Source organism: Aphidius gifuensis, linkage group LG5, assembly GCF_014905175.1.
Source record: "Aphidius gifuensis isolate YNYX2018 linkage group LG5, ASM1490517v1, whole genome shotgun sequence".
In the NCBI taxonomy this organism is placed as follows: Eukaryota; Metazoa; Arthropoda; class Insecta; order Hymenoptera; family Braconidae; genus Aphidius; species Aphidius gifuensis.
In genome coordinates this window covers 17622554-17635472 of record NC_057792.1, presented here as the reverse complement: position 1 = coordinate 17635472, position 12919 = coordinate 17622554, and the positions used below count along the sequence as shown (strand labels likewise).

The 12919-nt window shown below is 26.1% G+C and overlaps 2 protein-coding genes across 2 annotated transcripts in view; both read right to left on the bottom strand.

Annotated features, from left to right (window-relative positions):
• The window catches only part of LOC122858036 (plexin-A4), a 110565-nt gene extending 100977 nt beyond the window's left edge, over nucleotides 1–9588 (bottom strand). Inside the window, exon 1 of the mRNA XM_044160662.1 lies at nucleotides 7488–9588. The gene's annotated coding sequence lies outside the window, so the exon portion shown is untranslated. The remainder of the gene's footprint in view (nucleotides 1–7487) is intronic.
• A 791-nt stretch (nucleotides 9589–10379) lies between these two features.
• Nucleotides 10380–12839, bottom strand: LOC122858112 (putative GTP-binding protein 6). The gene is made up of 5 exons (XM_044160801.1): nucleotides 12607–12839; nucleotides 12379–12515; nucleotides 11055–12283; nucleotides 10782–10983; nucleotides 10380–10709 (listed from the first exon to the last, which is right to left on the bottom strand). The coding sequence occupies exons 3-5, from the start codon at nucleotides 12090–12092 to the stop codon at nucleotides 10477–10479; spliced, it is 1473 nt and encodes a 490-aa protein (XP_044016736.1). The 5' UTR covers nucleotides 12093–12283; nucleotides 12379–12515; nucleotides 12607–12839; the 3' UTR covers nucleotides 10380–10476.
• Nucleotides 12840–12919: the final 80 nt, after the last annotated feature.

The window sequence follows — 12919 nt, the reverse complement described above, 5'->3', positions numbered from 1 at the left end:
CTTTGTATATATAGTTTTCATGTCTTGGTCTATAGCTTTTTCATCTATTCGACTATAGCTCTGTTCAAAAAAAAAAACTTTTTATTTAAGCACTGATCGCGCTTCAGGGATAATATCTACAACTAAGGATAGTGGTAGAAAAATTTTTAAAAAAATACAAATTTATATATCTATATAATATTACGATTTACTTTTCTTATTTTTTTTTTTTTTTTCAACCTCGTCAAACTTGACACGCGTCGTTAAACTCAAAAACGACATTGTGGTAAACGACAACTTTATAAATTTCATGTTTAGAAAAAAAAATAAATAAAAAAATTTTTTATATAGCTCAAACAATTTACAAGTATATATATTTTTATATGAAAAAAATATGTATAAAAGGTGTTGACATGTTGATATATGTCATTTATTTTATATATTTTTTTCCACTATGTAACTCAGTAAATTCTTAAGGTACTGCTACTGGCTGCTGCTGCTGCTACCGGGTGCAAACGATTGCCCAGAGAAAAGTTTTGATGGCTAAATGTATAAGCAAATTTGTTTCAGTTTAAACACGCACTCTATGTATGTGTGTGTGTGTCTCTATGTATGTATGAGGAGGGTAAATATTGATTTTCATTTCTGACTCGTTCTTTTACGGTGAATAGGCTGATAGTGTTGGTAATGGTAATGGTAGTGATAGGAAATAATAAAAAACCTGAGTCGTCGACCCTCTGGATATACTCCTGCAGGGGTATATTGATACGCAACAACATTCTTCGTTATGGATGGCAAACAGATTTTTAAAAATTTTATATGTATGAAAAGAAAACGAGTCAACGCATGCGTGTAGATGTAATGTAATCTGCCTGATATTGTATGCAGGGACATACACATGTGAGCTGATTCTATGATGTACTTTATTTAAAATGTTACTTATATTCAAGTTATAAACTACATGCATATTTGAGAGGCAAAATAATGATTGTTTTTCTTTTTTTTAAATCATACTAAATTACTGTAGCCATATTTATGATTGATAATAATATAAAATTTACTTTGAACTTTATAAAACAAAAAAAAAAGTAAAGAAAATTTATAAAATTCAATTAGATATTTATTTTATGTTTCAATTTTTTTTTAGTTATTTATTTTTACTTTTCAACGTGAAAAAATAATAATTTTATATATAAAAGACATAAGAACTCCCTATGTTTGATCAACCACGTAATTTATTTATTTAACTTTGAAAATCACAGTCGAAAAAAAAAATAGTCAACGTTGGATGAAAGAAATATGAAAAATTAAATTAAGTACACATACATCTTTATATATGATAAAAGTATTTCAACCAAGAAAAAAAAAACAAACAGAATAATAAATATAAAGAAAAAAATAATAATAATTTGTATGCGAATTTACTTTTTAATGTATTTTTATCAGGGTGGTCATGTGCTAAAATAGTCGACATCAGTCGTGAACATAAGAGATGAAAAAAAAAAAAAAAACTCATACAATTCCAAGGGAAGTAAAAAGCATCGTATGAGGAGGTCTAATGTTCCAGTGACACATTGCGTTAATCTCATACACCGGCGAAGAAAAAAAAATAAATAAATAAAAAAAAGAGGTCGAGTGCAGTTCTGGTTAATGGAAAATATACGGAGAATATATAATATATTTAAAAAAAAAACAATAATAATTTTAAATTAAAAAAAAAAATATTTAAACATTTATTTCTTTTTTCATTTTCAATATTATTTTTCCTTTTTTAAACTGAGTAAAATACAAGGGTAGAAAATTTTTAGGTAATATCTTTTGAAAAATCTTGAATCATTCAAATTGTAGCTGGTGAAGAAAAAAAAAAGGTTAACAAGCGGATAACCGACTTATCGCTCGACAAATCATTCGATAGGAAGAATCATCAAACACAGATGACTCTGAGATTATATATTTCTATAGTTTTCTTCCTCATATACATAAAACCAGTTTATTCAATGACAAATAAAAAATATATAAAATCAAGTGTTGATAGTATAAAGAAAAAGAAAAAAAATAATAATAAATAAGCGAACGTGAGAAAGAATTATTTTTTGGACTTATTAAAAAATATAAAAAAATAAAAAGTATGTGTTAGAATTTAATGATAATTCAGGTATGATTTAAACTGGCTGAATTATTATATTATACAAGGATCAATCAATCATCACCCCGATTTATACGTCACGTCTCACACCTCTGTTAAACCATGTGCAATAATTTAAAAATATATATCTTGAGTTACCTTGTCAAAGTCAAAGCACCATCAATGTGTTTAAATTTAATTACTAAATTAATTTATAATTATATTGGCCAATTTTTAATTTACTGTCTGGAAAAATTGTTAAACTAAAACTGACATTGATTTCTTTATCAACAAAAAAAGCAAAGAAGAAGTAGAAGAGAGAGGCAAGCAGAAAAAATCTGAATATATAAAAGCAAATTTCATTAGACTAGAAAAACTCGAGGGCATAAAAAATAAAAAGTTTGAGAAGAGTAGAAATGTCGTCAAGAGTTTTGTGCGCCTCTTGGCATTACAACGTTGGCTACACAATCAAAATAAGAGAAGAGAGTATATACAAAGAGAAAGAGAGAAAATGGTTAGAGGCGCGAAAAGGTAACTGCATCCTGGATGAGTCAAGGGAATACCAACTAGTATATAAAAAAATGCATAGTCTATATGAAACAAAAAATATATAAAAAATAAAAAAAAAAAATGAGACACAGAGTCTCTCTCTGCTCAGTTGGAAGACGAGAGCTTGCAAAGAAAATAGTATATGTATATAGAGGAATGAGTACTACCGGAAAGTTACAGACGACTCTTCGTTTTTAAAGCCCGCGAGAAATGGAAAAGTTTGGAAAGCCCAAGAGCAATAGTAGAAAAAAATAAAAAAATATTAAAAAAAGATAGGGAGACGTAAATTTCAACGCGTGAAACATACGCGCGAGTAAATTTTCAACTGACTGAAAAGTTAAAATATACATACATATATCTAGAAGGATAAAGAATGATGTTCGTGGCCAGAAGATTCAAAAAAAAAAAAACATCAGACGGATGTGACTGAAAATAAATAAAATAATAATTAAAAAAAAAAGTATTGGATTTTTTATCTTCGTTCATTTGAATTGAGGTTTTTAAAAAAATGCACATGAACAGGTAGAAAAATATGTAGAACGAGAATTCGATGAATGAAAAAGAAAAAAAAAAAAGATAATAAAAAAATTAAATTAAATATTTAAAAATCAAATGAGTAAAAAAAAAAAGAGAGAAAAAATTTAAATCTCATGCATGCAAACGTGATGAATAAGGATAAATAATAAAAGTGAAAAAAAAAAAAAACGACTCAAGTGAGTTTTATTTCAAGAACAAGAAACCGACGGAAGGACCCAAGAAAAAAAGGGGCCTCAGGCCCTTCTTACCAACAGCCTTCACCCCGGTCATCATTATTATTTTTATTATTATTATTTTTTCGAAAAATAATTTCTCTCTGTCACGAGATCATTATACAAATCATATTGTCTTTGTTCATTAAATTTTAAACTAAAAAAAATAACACAAAGTTAATCAGCTTCCTGATAACTATTAACAAAATTTTTATTCTTATAAATAACAAGAAACTCAGTAATACTCATTCTCACTATCACACTTTCTTTTTTTTATAAACTTCACTTCGCAAATGCTAATCGTTATAGGACATTTCGAGCGTGACGAATTCAATAGACCGCAATGTATATACTTCAAATATAAATATATTAAAATAAACTTTATGCATCATTTCACAATAAATATAAATGAAAAAAAAAATATATTATAAACAAAAAAATAAATAAAAAAAACATGCATGTAAAAAATAAAACAGAATAAATGAAAAAAAAAAAAAAGTTCATCATTCGACTGTGGCATAATGCACACGTGTGAAACGATGCTATAGTAAAAATAAAAAAATATAATAAAATAATAATAGTAATAATGACAATGATAATAATAAATAAATAAAAGAAATAGGGGGAAAAAAAAATAATAATATATAAAAATATATAATAAAAAAAGAATTTGTGATTACGCCTTGCCTTGGCTTGTATATTTGGCTTAAAAATTCATTGTTATAGCAAGAATGAAAAGAAAATACAAATATACACCACCATCATCACCACCACCAACCAACATATATATAATATTGGAGTTTTCAGTTGTTGGATATATTGAAGCCAAACGGGGAATATGTACGAGATGCGATGGTCTGCAGACATTTGTATATGAAAAAAAAAAAGGAGATAGACTGATGATGATGGTGATGATGATGCACAGAGAAAGGGAATTCAGCAACGATAAAGACAGAGTGTATTTCATGGTGTTGTAAAATTAAAGCATCAATGAGTTAGAAAGAGAAGTGTATATACCAATATGTTTGAAAGTCATGTGGTGGTACAGACAAGAATATTATATTGTGAGGCTGTAGCATGAAAAAAGATAGAAAATTAAAGCTATATAAATGAGTAAGAAGGACAAAATACAAGTATTTCTCTTTGCCACGAGGCCAAAAGACAAGAAAAGATGCCAAGTTTGCGTGGCACTCGATGAGAAGAGAAACAACCAATATATAAGGACGAGAATTCTTGCTTAAGGCCCGTGGGACTGTTATTTTGTCTTTTTTTTTTTTCAAATTGCGTCCTTTCTCACTTGCTCAAACGGATTTAATATATACAAGAATCTAGGTCTCAAAGATGCACACTATGTATTAAGTATACCCACATCTTCAAGTATCTGGCATTTTATTTTTTAAACTTTCTTTCTTTACTATTGCAAACACTAGCTCAAATTTAAACCTCCAACTAATACTAATAAAAATACCCAATAAAGGAGTAGTAGAACCTGCATATCACCATCATCACCATCACCTTTCAGATGAGACACACAAGGAACACAAGGAAAAGGTGCTCCGGTGGTCCTTTTTTTTTTTTTATTAAATTACGTAACAAAAAATTCTTTATACAAACGGATCACGGATCAGCTATATATTCTTCGTTGTTTTAAACTATTTTTATTTAATTTCTTTTTTTTTTTCTAAGAAGTTGGGACTCATGATATTAAATGACTTTATGGGAAATTTAAAAAAAAAATTATCTGTAATTTTATTGAATGATATTATTATTTTTTTTTTTCTTCATGTTAGAAAAATATTTATCAAGTTTTCTATAAATATTTTTTATACAGCTCTTATATATTTAATTACGAGAAAAAAAAAAATAATAATAATATTTTGTCTACGACCTTTTTTCTTTTTTTTTTTAAATGGTGGGTTAATATGGTTGGTTCTAAAGGTCTCGATCGATTTAACAGATTAAACATATCGTGTTGACGACGGTTTTAGATTTATTGAATCGGATGGATGGTCAAAATGAGGCAAGATGCTAGTCAAAAATCAAAAAACCGGTCAACATAATTTTTATAATTTAGCTTGGTTTTGCCAAATGATAGCCAGATAGTATACATAATTCTCATCTATATACACACATGTTCATGTTCATATACATATATTCATAAACCGAAAAAAATTCCATCATAATTTATTAATTTTATCCGAAAAAAATAAAAAAAAGAAACTAATAAAATTAATAACCATTTTTTATTTGATATAATTTTTTTGATATATTTCAAATTTTTTATATTAACACTGCATAATTGAGTATTGATTATCTTGATTATAATTAAAATATAAATGACTAGAAATACGCCTTCAAAATTTCAAGATAAATGTATAAAAAATTTAAATTTTTTTACCCAGTTATTGATTATTATTTATTTTTTAATATAAAAAAAAAATAATATTTTTAAATAAATGAATACATAAGGCTTTTTTTCTTTAATAAAAAAAATTTCTACGAATCATGATGATACGCACACATGAGTGCAATATTATCTTGATATATATTTCTGAAAATTAACAAAGAACTTGAGTAAAAAAAAAATTCTTGTAAAAGTGACCGAACTAATACATAAAACTAAAAGTATTTTTGGTTTTTTTTTAAAAGTCATCTGGGCACATATGAGATGTATGACCATCAAGAAGAGGAAAGAATAAAAAAGGGCAAGGGGATGATAAAAAATAAAAAACAGGCAAAATAAATGCCAGAAGCAATATAATACGAAAACAGAGGATTTCAGTGTTAGCTGAAGGCGCCGCCATTCGCCTCAATAACGTTTCTTCAAGCAATTTGCAATCAGGTTTAAATCGAACTGGCGGATAAACGCTCGATAAATAATCGTCTCTTCACCAATCAAGGTCAAAATAAATCAAGAAATAGCCAATCACTATATAGTATTTGCCATTTGAACACATGATAAAAATTTAAATTAACTTTTCAATTAAAATATTTAAAATTTCATGTTAATTTGTATTTTTAAATTTGAAATAAATATTTTTAAAAAATAAATAAAATACTTTAGGTATTTTAAAAATTTATTCTAAATATATATTTTTATATGAGGAAGAAAAAAAAATATAAAAAGGGCTCTGCTAAAACAAGCAAAAGGGTGAAAGCGGTATTTTTTCGAGACTTTAATAAACATTCTCATATTCAGAGGTTTAAAAAAAAAGATTAAAATTTCATGTTATATATATTATAATTATTATAAAACTCCACAAGAGATTTATTTAGATAAATAAATAAAATGAGAGACAAAATTATAATTATATATACATTTTAAAATAAATTATTTTCAATAAATCGAGTTAACTTTTTTTCGTCTCAATTAATTTATATTTTAACTATTGAATTTTTAATTGACGATTGCCCTTCATGACAATTAAGACCCAGGATATCTCAACAGGGAGGCCACTTGGTGGGGAACAGTATAAATGACAATTCATTTAAAAAAAAAATAACGTTAAATGTCATTGTGACTATAAAAGGCAATGCACTAAATAAAAACCATTCATTTTTTATTTCTTTTGAAATATCTCAAGTCAGTCAAACGAACAATCTTGTGTATTTTTTCAACTTAGATAACAAAAAGAATATTCAATAAAATTTCAATGAACTACTCTCCAATGTGTAAAATAAAAATAAAATATTTTTGATAAGAACAAAAATATTCTTTGTGTTTTCTCTTTTTGTATTCAAAAAAAAATATTGTTATTTAAATAACGAGAGTAGATTTTTTGTTGTACTCGACACACGTATTACCATTAATTTTTCCAAATCAATTGCAGGTAAAATTACCCTTTCAAATACAACAAAGAATTGCAAAAAATAAAAATAAACTTTTCCTTTTTTAAATGGGACTAAAATTTAAATATAAAATCATAAAAAAATAAATAAAAATACCAAGAAGCTGTTAACCCAAGTGTATAAAAAATTAAAAAACATAAAAAAATATAAAAATTATATATTTAAATATAACTCATAACAAGAATTAAATAAAAATTAATTAAAAATAATAAAATAAATAAAGATGATATATTTACCTCATTAACTTCAGTGTCCAGCACTTTTTAACTTTTTTTTTTTTTTCAAATACAATTTAAATTCAAACGCGTAGAATCATTTCGTGTCTCTAGCAATCTTCAATTCTCCGAACACTTTTATAATAAAAAAAAAAAATATAATAATATAATAATTAACTTGAAAAAATGTAGCAAGCCCTTATCCACAGAGCTGATTAAGCACCATTGGATATTTCGCGGTGGCCGATAACACGCGACCCCTTCAACTGCTCAACCGATATAAACACGCACTTATTATTATTAATTCACTATTACACAATAATATTCATATAAGAATAATAATAAACTTGAATTTATTTTAAACAAAATATAAAAAAAAAAACTTGTTGACACTGTAGGCTGTAGTAATGAGTCAACTTGTTAGATGACCTCTTGTTGTAGTTGGGTGTTGAAAACTTGTGGATGATGTGTGCTTGTCAAATGAGCACGTTGGCCTCTGTGTATATGTTTTGTTATCATGTATCTTGTTCAGTTTCCAAACAATCCACTGTGTCTCAAGCTGATGAAGTCAATGATCTTTATTTAATTTTTTTTTTTTTTCAAATTAAATATCAATTTTTTTTTTTTTTGCCTAAATTGACTATTATTCAAAGCTCACTATTATTTATTTTAAATAAATATTTATATCCAAAAAGATGATAAATAAGAAAAAAAAAAATTAAATTTATTCACTATATCACTTTACTGGCAAATAGCCAACTTCACAATTGCAATAAATATGTATAAAAAAACGTACCACAGATATGCACACACTTTGACAACAAATATGCCTTTTTTTTTATTTTTTTTTTTAGAGATAATTCGTGTTGTCTTTATTTTAGACAAAAATTATCATCAATGATAATAGCTATTGAGTATTTATTTAAAAATGTTAAATAAAATTAATTGTAAATTTTATTTTTGAGTATTATTGTAAATAATGTTGTCAATAATGGCACATATTTAATTATCTTTAAGTTTTCAAACAATTATTATGAATAATTAATATAAAAAAAATTTAATTATTCAAATGTCAGCAAAATAGGTAGGAGAGAAAATTGAGAGAGAAAGAGAGAGAGAGACTCAAGTTGTGTTGGTTGAGTCTAGAGGAGGGCGGTGGCAGGAAGGGGAAAACAACAGGGGAGCAAGAAGGATCAGCTAAAGGAGAGACGAGAGAAAATGTTAAAAAAAAAAAAAAATATATAAAAAAATTAATAATAAATGGGAAAAAAAAAAAACCAACTGGTTGGAGAGAAAAGTGCCTCCTACACGAGACACACACACACGCGAATATCTAACACGTTACACTATGGTTAAACACATTTTAGTGAACTCAAAAATGTGTACAACATTCACTCAGCTTCTTTTTTTCGTATATAATCCTTACTTGACTTGTATTTATTTACACTGACCTTATTTAAATTCGAGTAAAAAACAAAAAAAAATCCCTTAGTTTTTACTCCAAAATGAGTATTGTTGTTGTTATTGTTGATGATTTAATTTAAATAATGAAATATATATTTCAAAATATATATGTATTCACTGTTGTACACTCACATTGACTGTGTACCATTCCAGTGGTGATCTTCGTGATCAGGTCCACCGGCAGCGCGCATTCCCGTGCTTGACGGCGCTAAAATGGCGATCGAAGTGACAGCTAGTCTTGTTGTACCAAACAAATATAATTTTAATATTTAATTATTATTATTTTTTTTTTTTCTATATAATGTAAATACAAATACACATAATCCTTATTTTTTGTTTAATTAATTGAATTTATATTATTTATTTATGTGATATTTTCAACAACGCCTCCTAGTTTTTTTTTATCGTAACATTAAAATTTGCAAAATATTTTATATTATTTGCGCGTCTTCTCACTCTTTTTTTTATTTCACATATACAACACACCCTTGTCACTGCGTTGCACCCTATCACACAGCTTGATGCCAGTTTCTTTTTTTGTTTTTTATTTTATTTTATTTTTTTTTAACTATTATGTTCGACCCCCGGTCTATGTTACACGATACAAATTGTAAACCATAACTTGTCTAAACGTTCTTGCCCGGACCGTTCACGGGACATGACTGGGACTTGGCTCCACCACCGTCATCCCGCTGTATCCCCCCACTTTACCCCTTGATCCTTTCCCCTTGCCCCCGTGAACGTTAAACAAACTTCCCATTGGATTTTGTATGACTCGTCCTGCGCATGTTGACCCTAAAATCGACAAATTTGTACTAACCATCTAGTTGACATTTATCCAATCTCCCACGCCCGTTTTTTAGCCAATCCTTGATTCACCTTTCTCTATTTATCTATTTTTTTTTTTTTTTCTATTTGTTTTTATTTACATATTTTTGTCAACAAATAAATTGTCATTAGTCCGTAGACATTTATTTATTTATTTTTATTTTTATTTTTATTTGGAGCAATGAATGTTTTTCAATTTAAATTATATTTTTTTTATAAATGGAGTAAATGAAAAAAAATATATTAAAATTTAAAATAGAAAAATAATTTCTTTGGCTAGATAAAAATATAAAAAACATTACTACGTTAAAGATTTTTTTGTTTGAAAATTATTAATGTATTTTTTTTTAAATAAATAAAATTGGAGTAAAATAAATAATCAAATTTTCATTTTAAAAATTTAAAGATCAAATAGCCATAGTGTTTTTAATTATATTTAAAAAAAAATAATTCTTATTGTCAATATGAAAAAATGAAAAAAAAAACTCAAATAGCACGCGCTAAAATTCAACTTAATCTAAAATGAAACACGTGCCATTTATTTGGTAATTTAAAAGCTTTTGGCTCATCCTCTAAAAGTGGACACGTGTTTTGCACGTGTGTATTTTGCACAAAAGAGAATATACAAATTTCTTGTTTTTTATTAAACATCATATATGCCAACATTAATTTACATCAATTGCAATAACAATAAAAAAAAAAGAAATTTTATTTTCATTTATTTATTATTTTTCAAAAATTTTCTAAACTTGTGCATTTGATGTTCAGTTGCAATAACACTCATGAGTATGTACTGTAAATCTTTTTCATCTGGTTCAGCATTAACAACAGTAGTTTCTTTGTAAAGCCATGATGCTATTGAACTTCCTGATTTAACCCTAATTGTCACTGATTGTCGTCCTGTCACAGACAGAAGTTTTTTTTGTATTTCATTTCTCAATAAATCAATACCTAAAAGCAAAGAAAAGAAAATAATAATATTTATAAAATCAATATGCATAGAATAAATTCAATAATATTTACCATGTGATTGTGTTGATGATACAGTTAAAATATCTTCAGAGACAGTACCAGCTGGTATTAAATCACACTTGTTTGCAACTTCAATAACTGGTTTTTCTTCATCAAGTAATTCAGACATTATTTTAGTCAATGTTTCCTTGACATGAATAACTTGTGCATGTTTATCTGGATGACTAGCATCATAAACATGAACAATAACATCCTAAAATAATCATCAACAATTAATTATCAATTTATATTAAATTAATTGATTAAATAAATAAAATTAATTACCGAAAGAATAGCATCTTCAAATGTTGCAACAAATGGCTCAATAAGTCCTTCTGGTATATCTTGAATAAAACCAATAGTATCAACATATAGTATTTTTAATTTACATGGTAAAATACCCTCATGTGCAGTTGTATCTAATGTTGCAAATAATTTATTTTCTGGTGTTAATGATGCATCACCAGTTAGAGCTTTTATTAAACATGTTTTACCAGCATTTGTATAACCAACAACAGCAACTGATGGAATATCAAGATTTTTTCTATGTTGTCTTATTAATTTTCTATGTTCTTTTAGTTTTTTTAATGAATTTTTTAATTTTGATTCTCTACTGTGTAATATCATTCTACGACTTTCAGATAAATTAATTCTACCACCACTATCCTCAGCAGTCCAATTTAATTTTGTCCAAATATATGGTAATTCAGCTAATGCAACTTGTAATTTTGCTTCAGTTGTTTTAGCATGTACACGAAATATTTGTATTACAATTGAATATCTATCATATACTGGTACACCAAAAAGTTCTTGTAAATCTTTAATTTGTATTGGTCTTAATAAATTCATACTTATAAATACAGCTGTTATTTTACTATTTGAACGTATTTTTTTTGTTAACATATCTAAATTTCCTTTACCAAATATATAATCTTTTTTTAATGTCATCATTGATATACACATTGAATCAGTAACTGTCCATTTTGGTAATGTTTTAACAAGTGCAACTGCTTCATTTAATTGTAAATCTGGACTTGTTATTGTTTTTTTATTTTTACCCCATTTAATATATGGTTGAATGACCAATGTTTTGTGGCCAGATATTGATGGATTTATAAATTGTGTTAATATCTCTGTATATCCAGCATCAATATCAATCTTATTTGGATTTTCATCATAATCATCTTGCTCATTGTGAATTAATCTTTTAGTAATTACACATGATTTTAATGTATTGTTGTTTTTTAAACTAAATAAATTTGATTTTACAAATTTAGCAGGTACATATTTATTAATATGCCACAATTTTTGTAGTATCGACATATTTATTTGATAATAAATAATCTATTCAATTTGATAATTATTTTTAACACTACACATACAACGATCTCTTGTTTCTTTTGCAGCAAAATATCCTGATGGTATACCAGCAAATAAACCTGCAGCAACTCTAACAATAAATGTTGTTTTTAAAAATCTCAAACGTTTTAAAATTAATGGAGTCAAGATAGATCCTAAAAATAAATTTAAAAAATAAAAACATCAATTAAAGAAGCAAATTAAAAAAAAAATTTTAAATTACTAAATACTGATTATCAAGATAAATTACCTGCGACAAAAGCAGATGCTCCAATCTTACAAGCAACCGGGGAACACTGAATCAATTTTATGTCATAATCATATTCTGATATTTTTTCTTTAACATGTAATTCATCAACTGGAAGACTCATGATTTGCCAACTTAGCCTGTTTCAACAATTATAAATAATTAAATAATCATATTATGAAATTATTATTTAAAAATACATAATAATAATAACAATAAAAAAATACTTACAACTTATGTAAAGTAACCTAACCTCAATTCAAAAATTGTGATAGCATTAAATATATTATTTATATAAATTGATTTATTATAAAAATATATATAAAATTATTATAATATAATTCATGTATTATTATAAAAATAAGAAAATAATTTTATTTGACAATTAGAATGTTTAATTATATTGAATAACAATCAATTAGATTTTAGCAATAATAACAAGTAAACAAATATTTATAAAACTCGAATCAGTACAATTTCAATAATCGAAGTATTTAAATTTCGATTTAATAATTCGATTAAACTTATTCGATGTAAATTTTAT

Coding starts and splice junctions, on each gene's coding strand:
- LOC122858112 (XM_044160801.1), bottom strand. CDS start 12,092: ATGTCGATACTACAAAAATTGTGGCATATTAATAAATATGTACCTGCT. Junction 10,984..11,054: donor TTGAAGATGCTATTCTTTCG/GTAATTAATTTT, acceptor TGATTATTTTAG/GATGTTATTGTTCATGTTTA. Junction 10,710..10,781: donor ATCATCAACACAATCACATG/GTAAATATTATT, acceptor CTTTGCTTTTAG/GTATTGATTTATTGAGAAAT.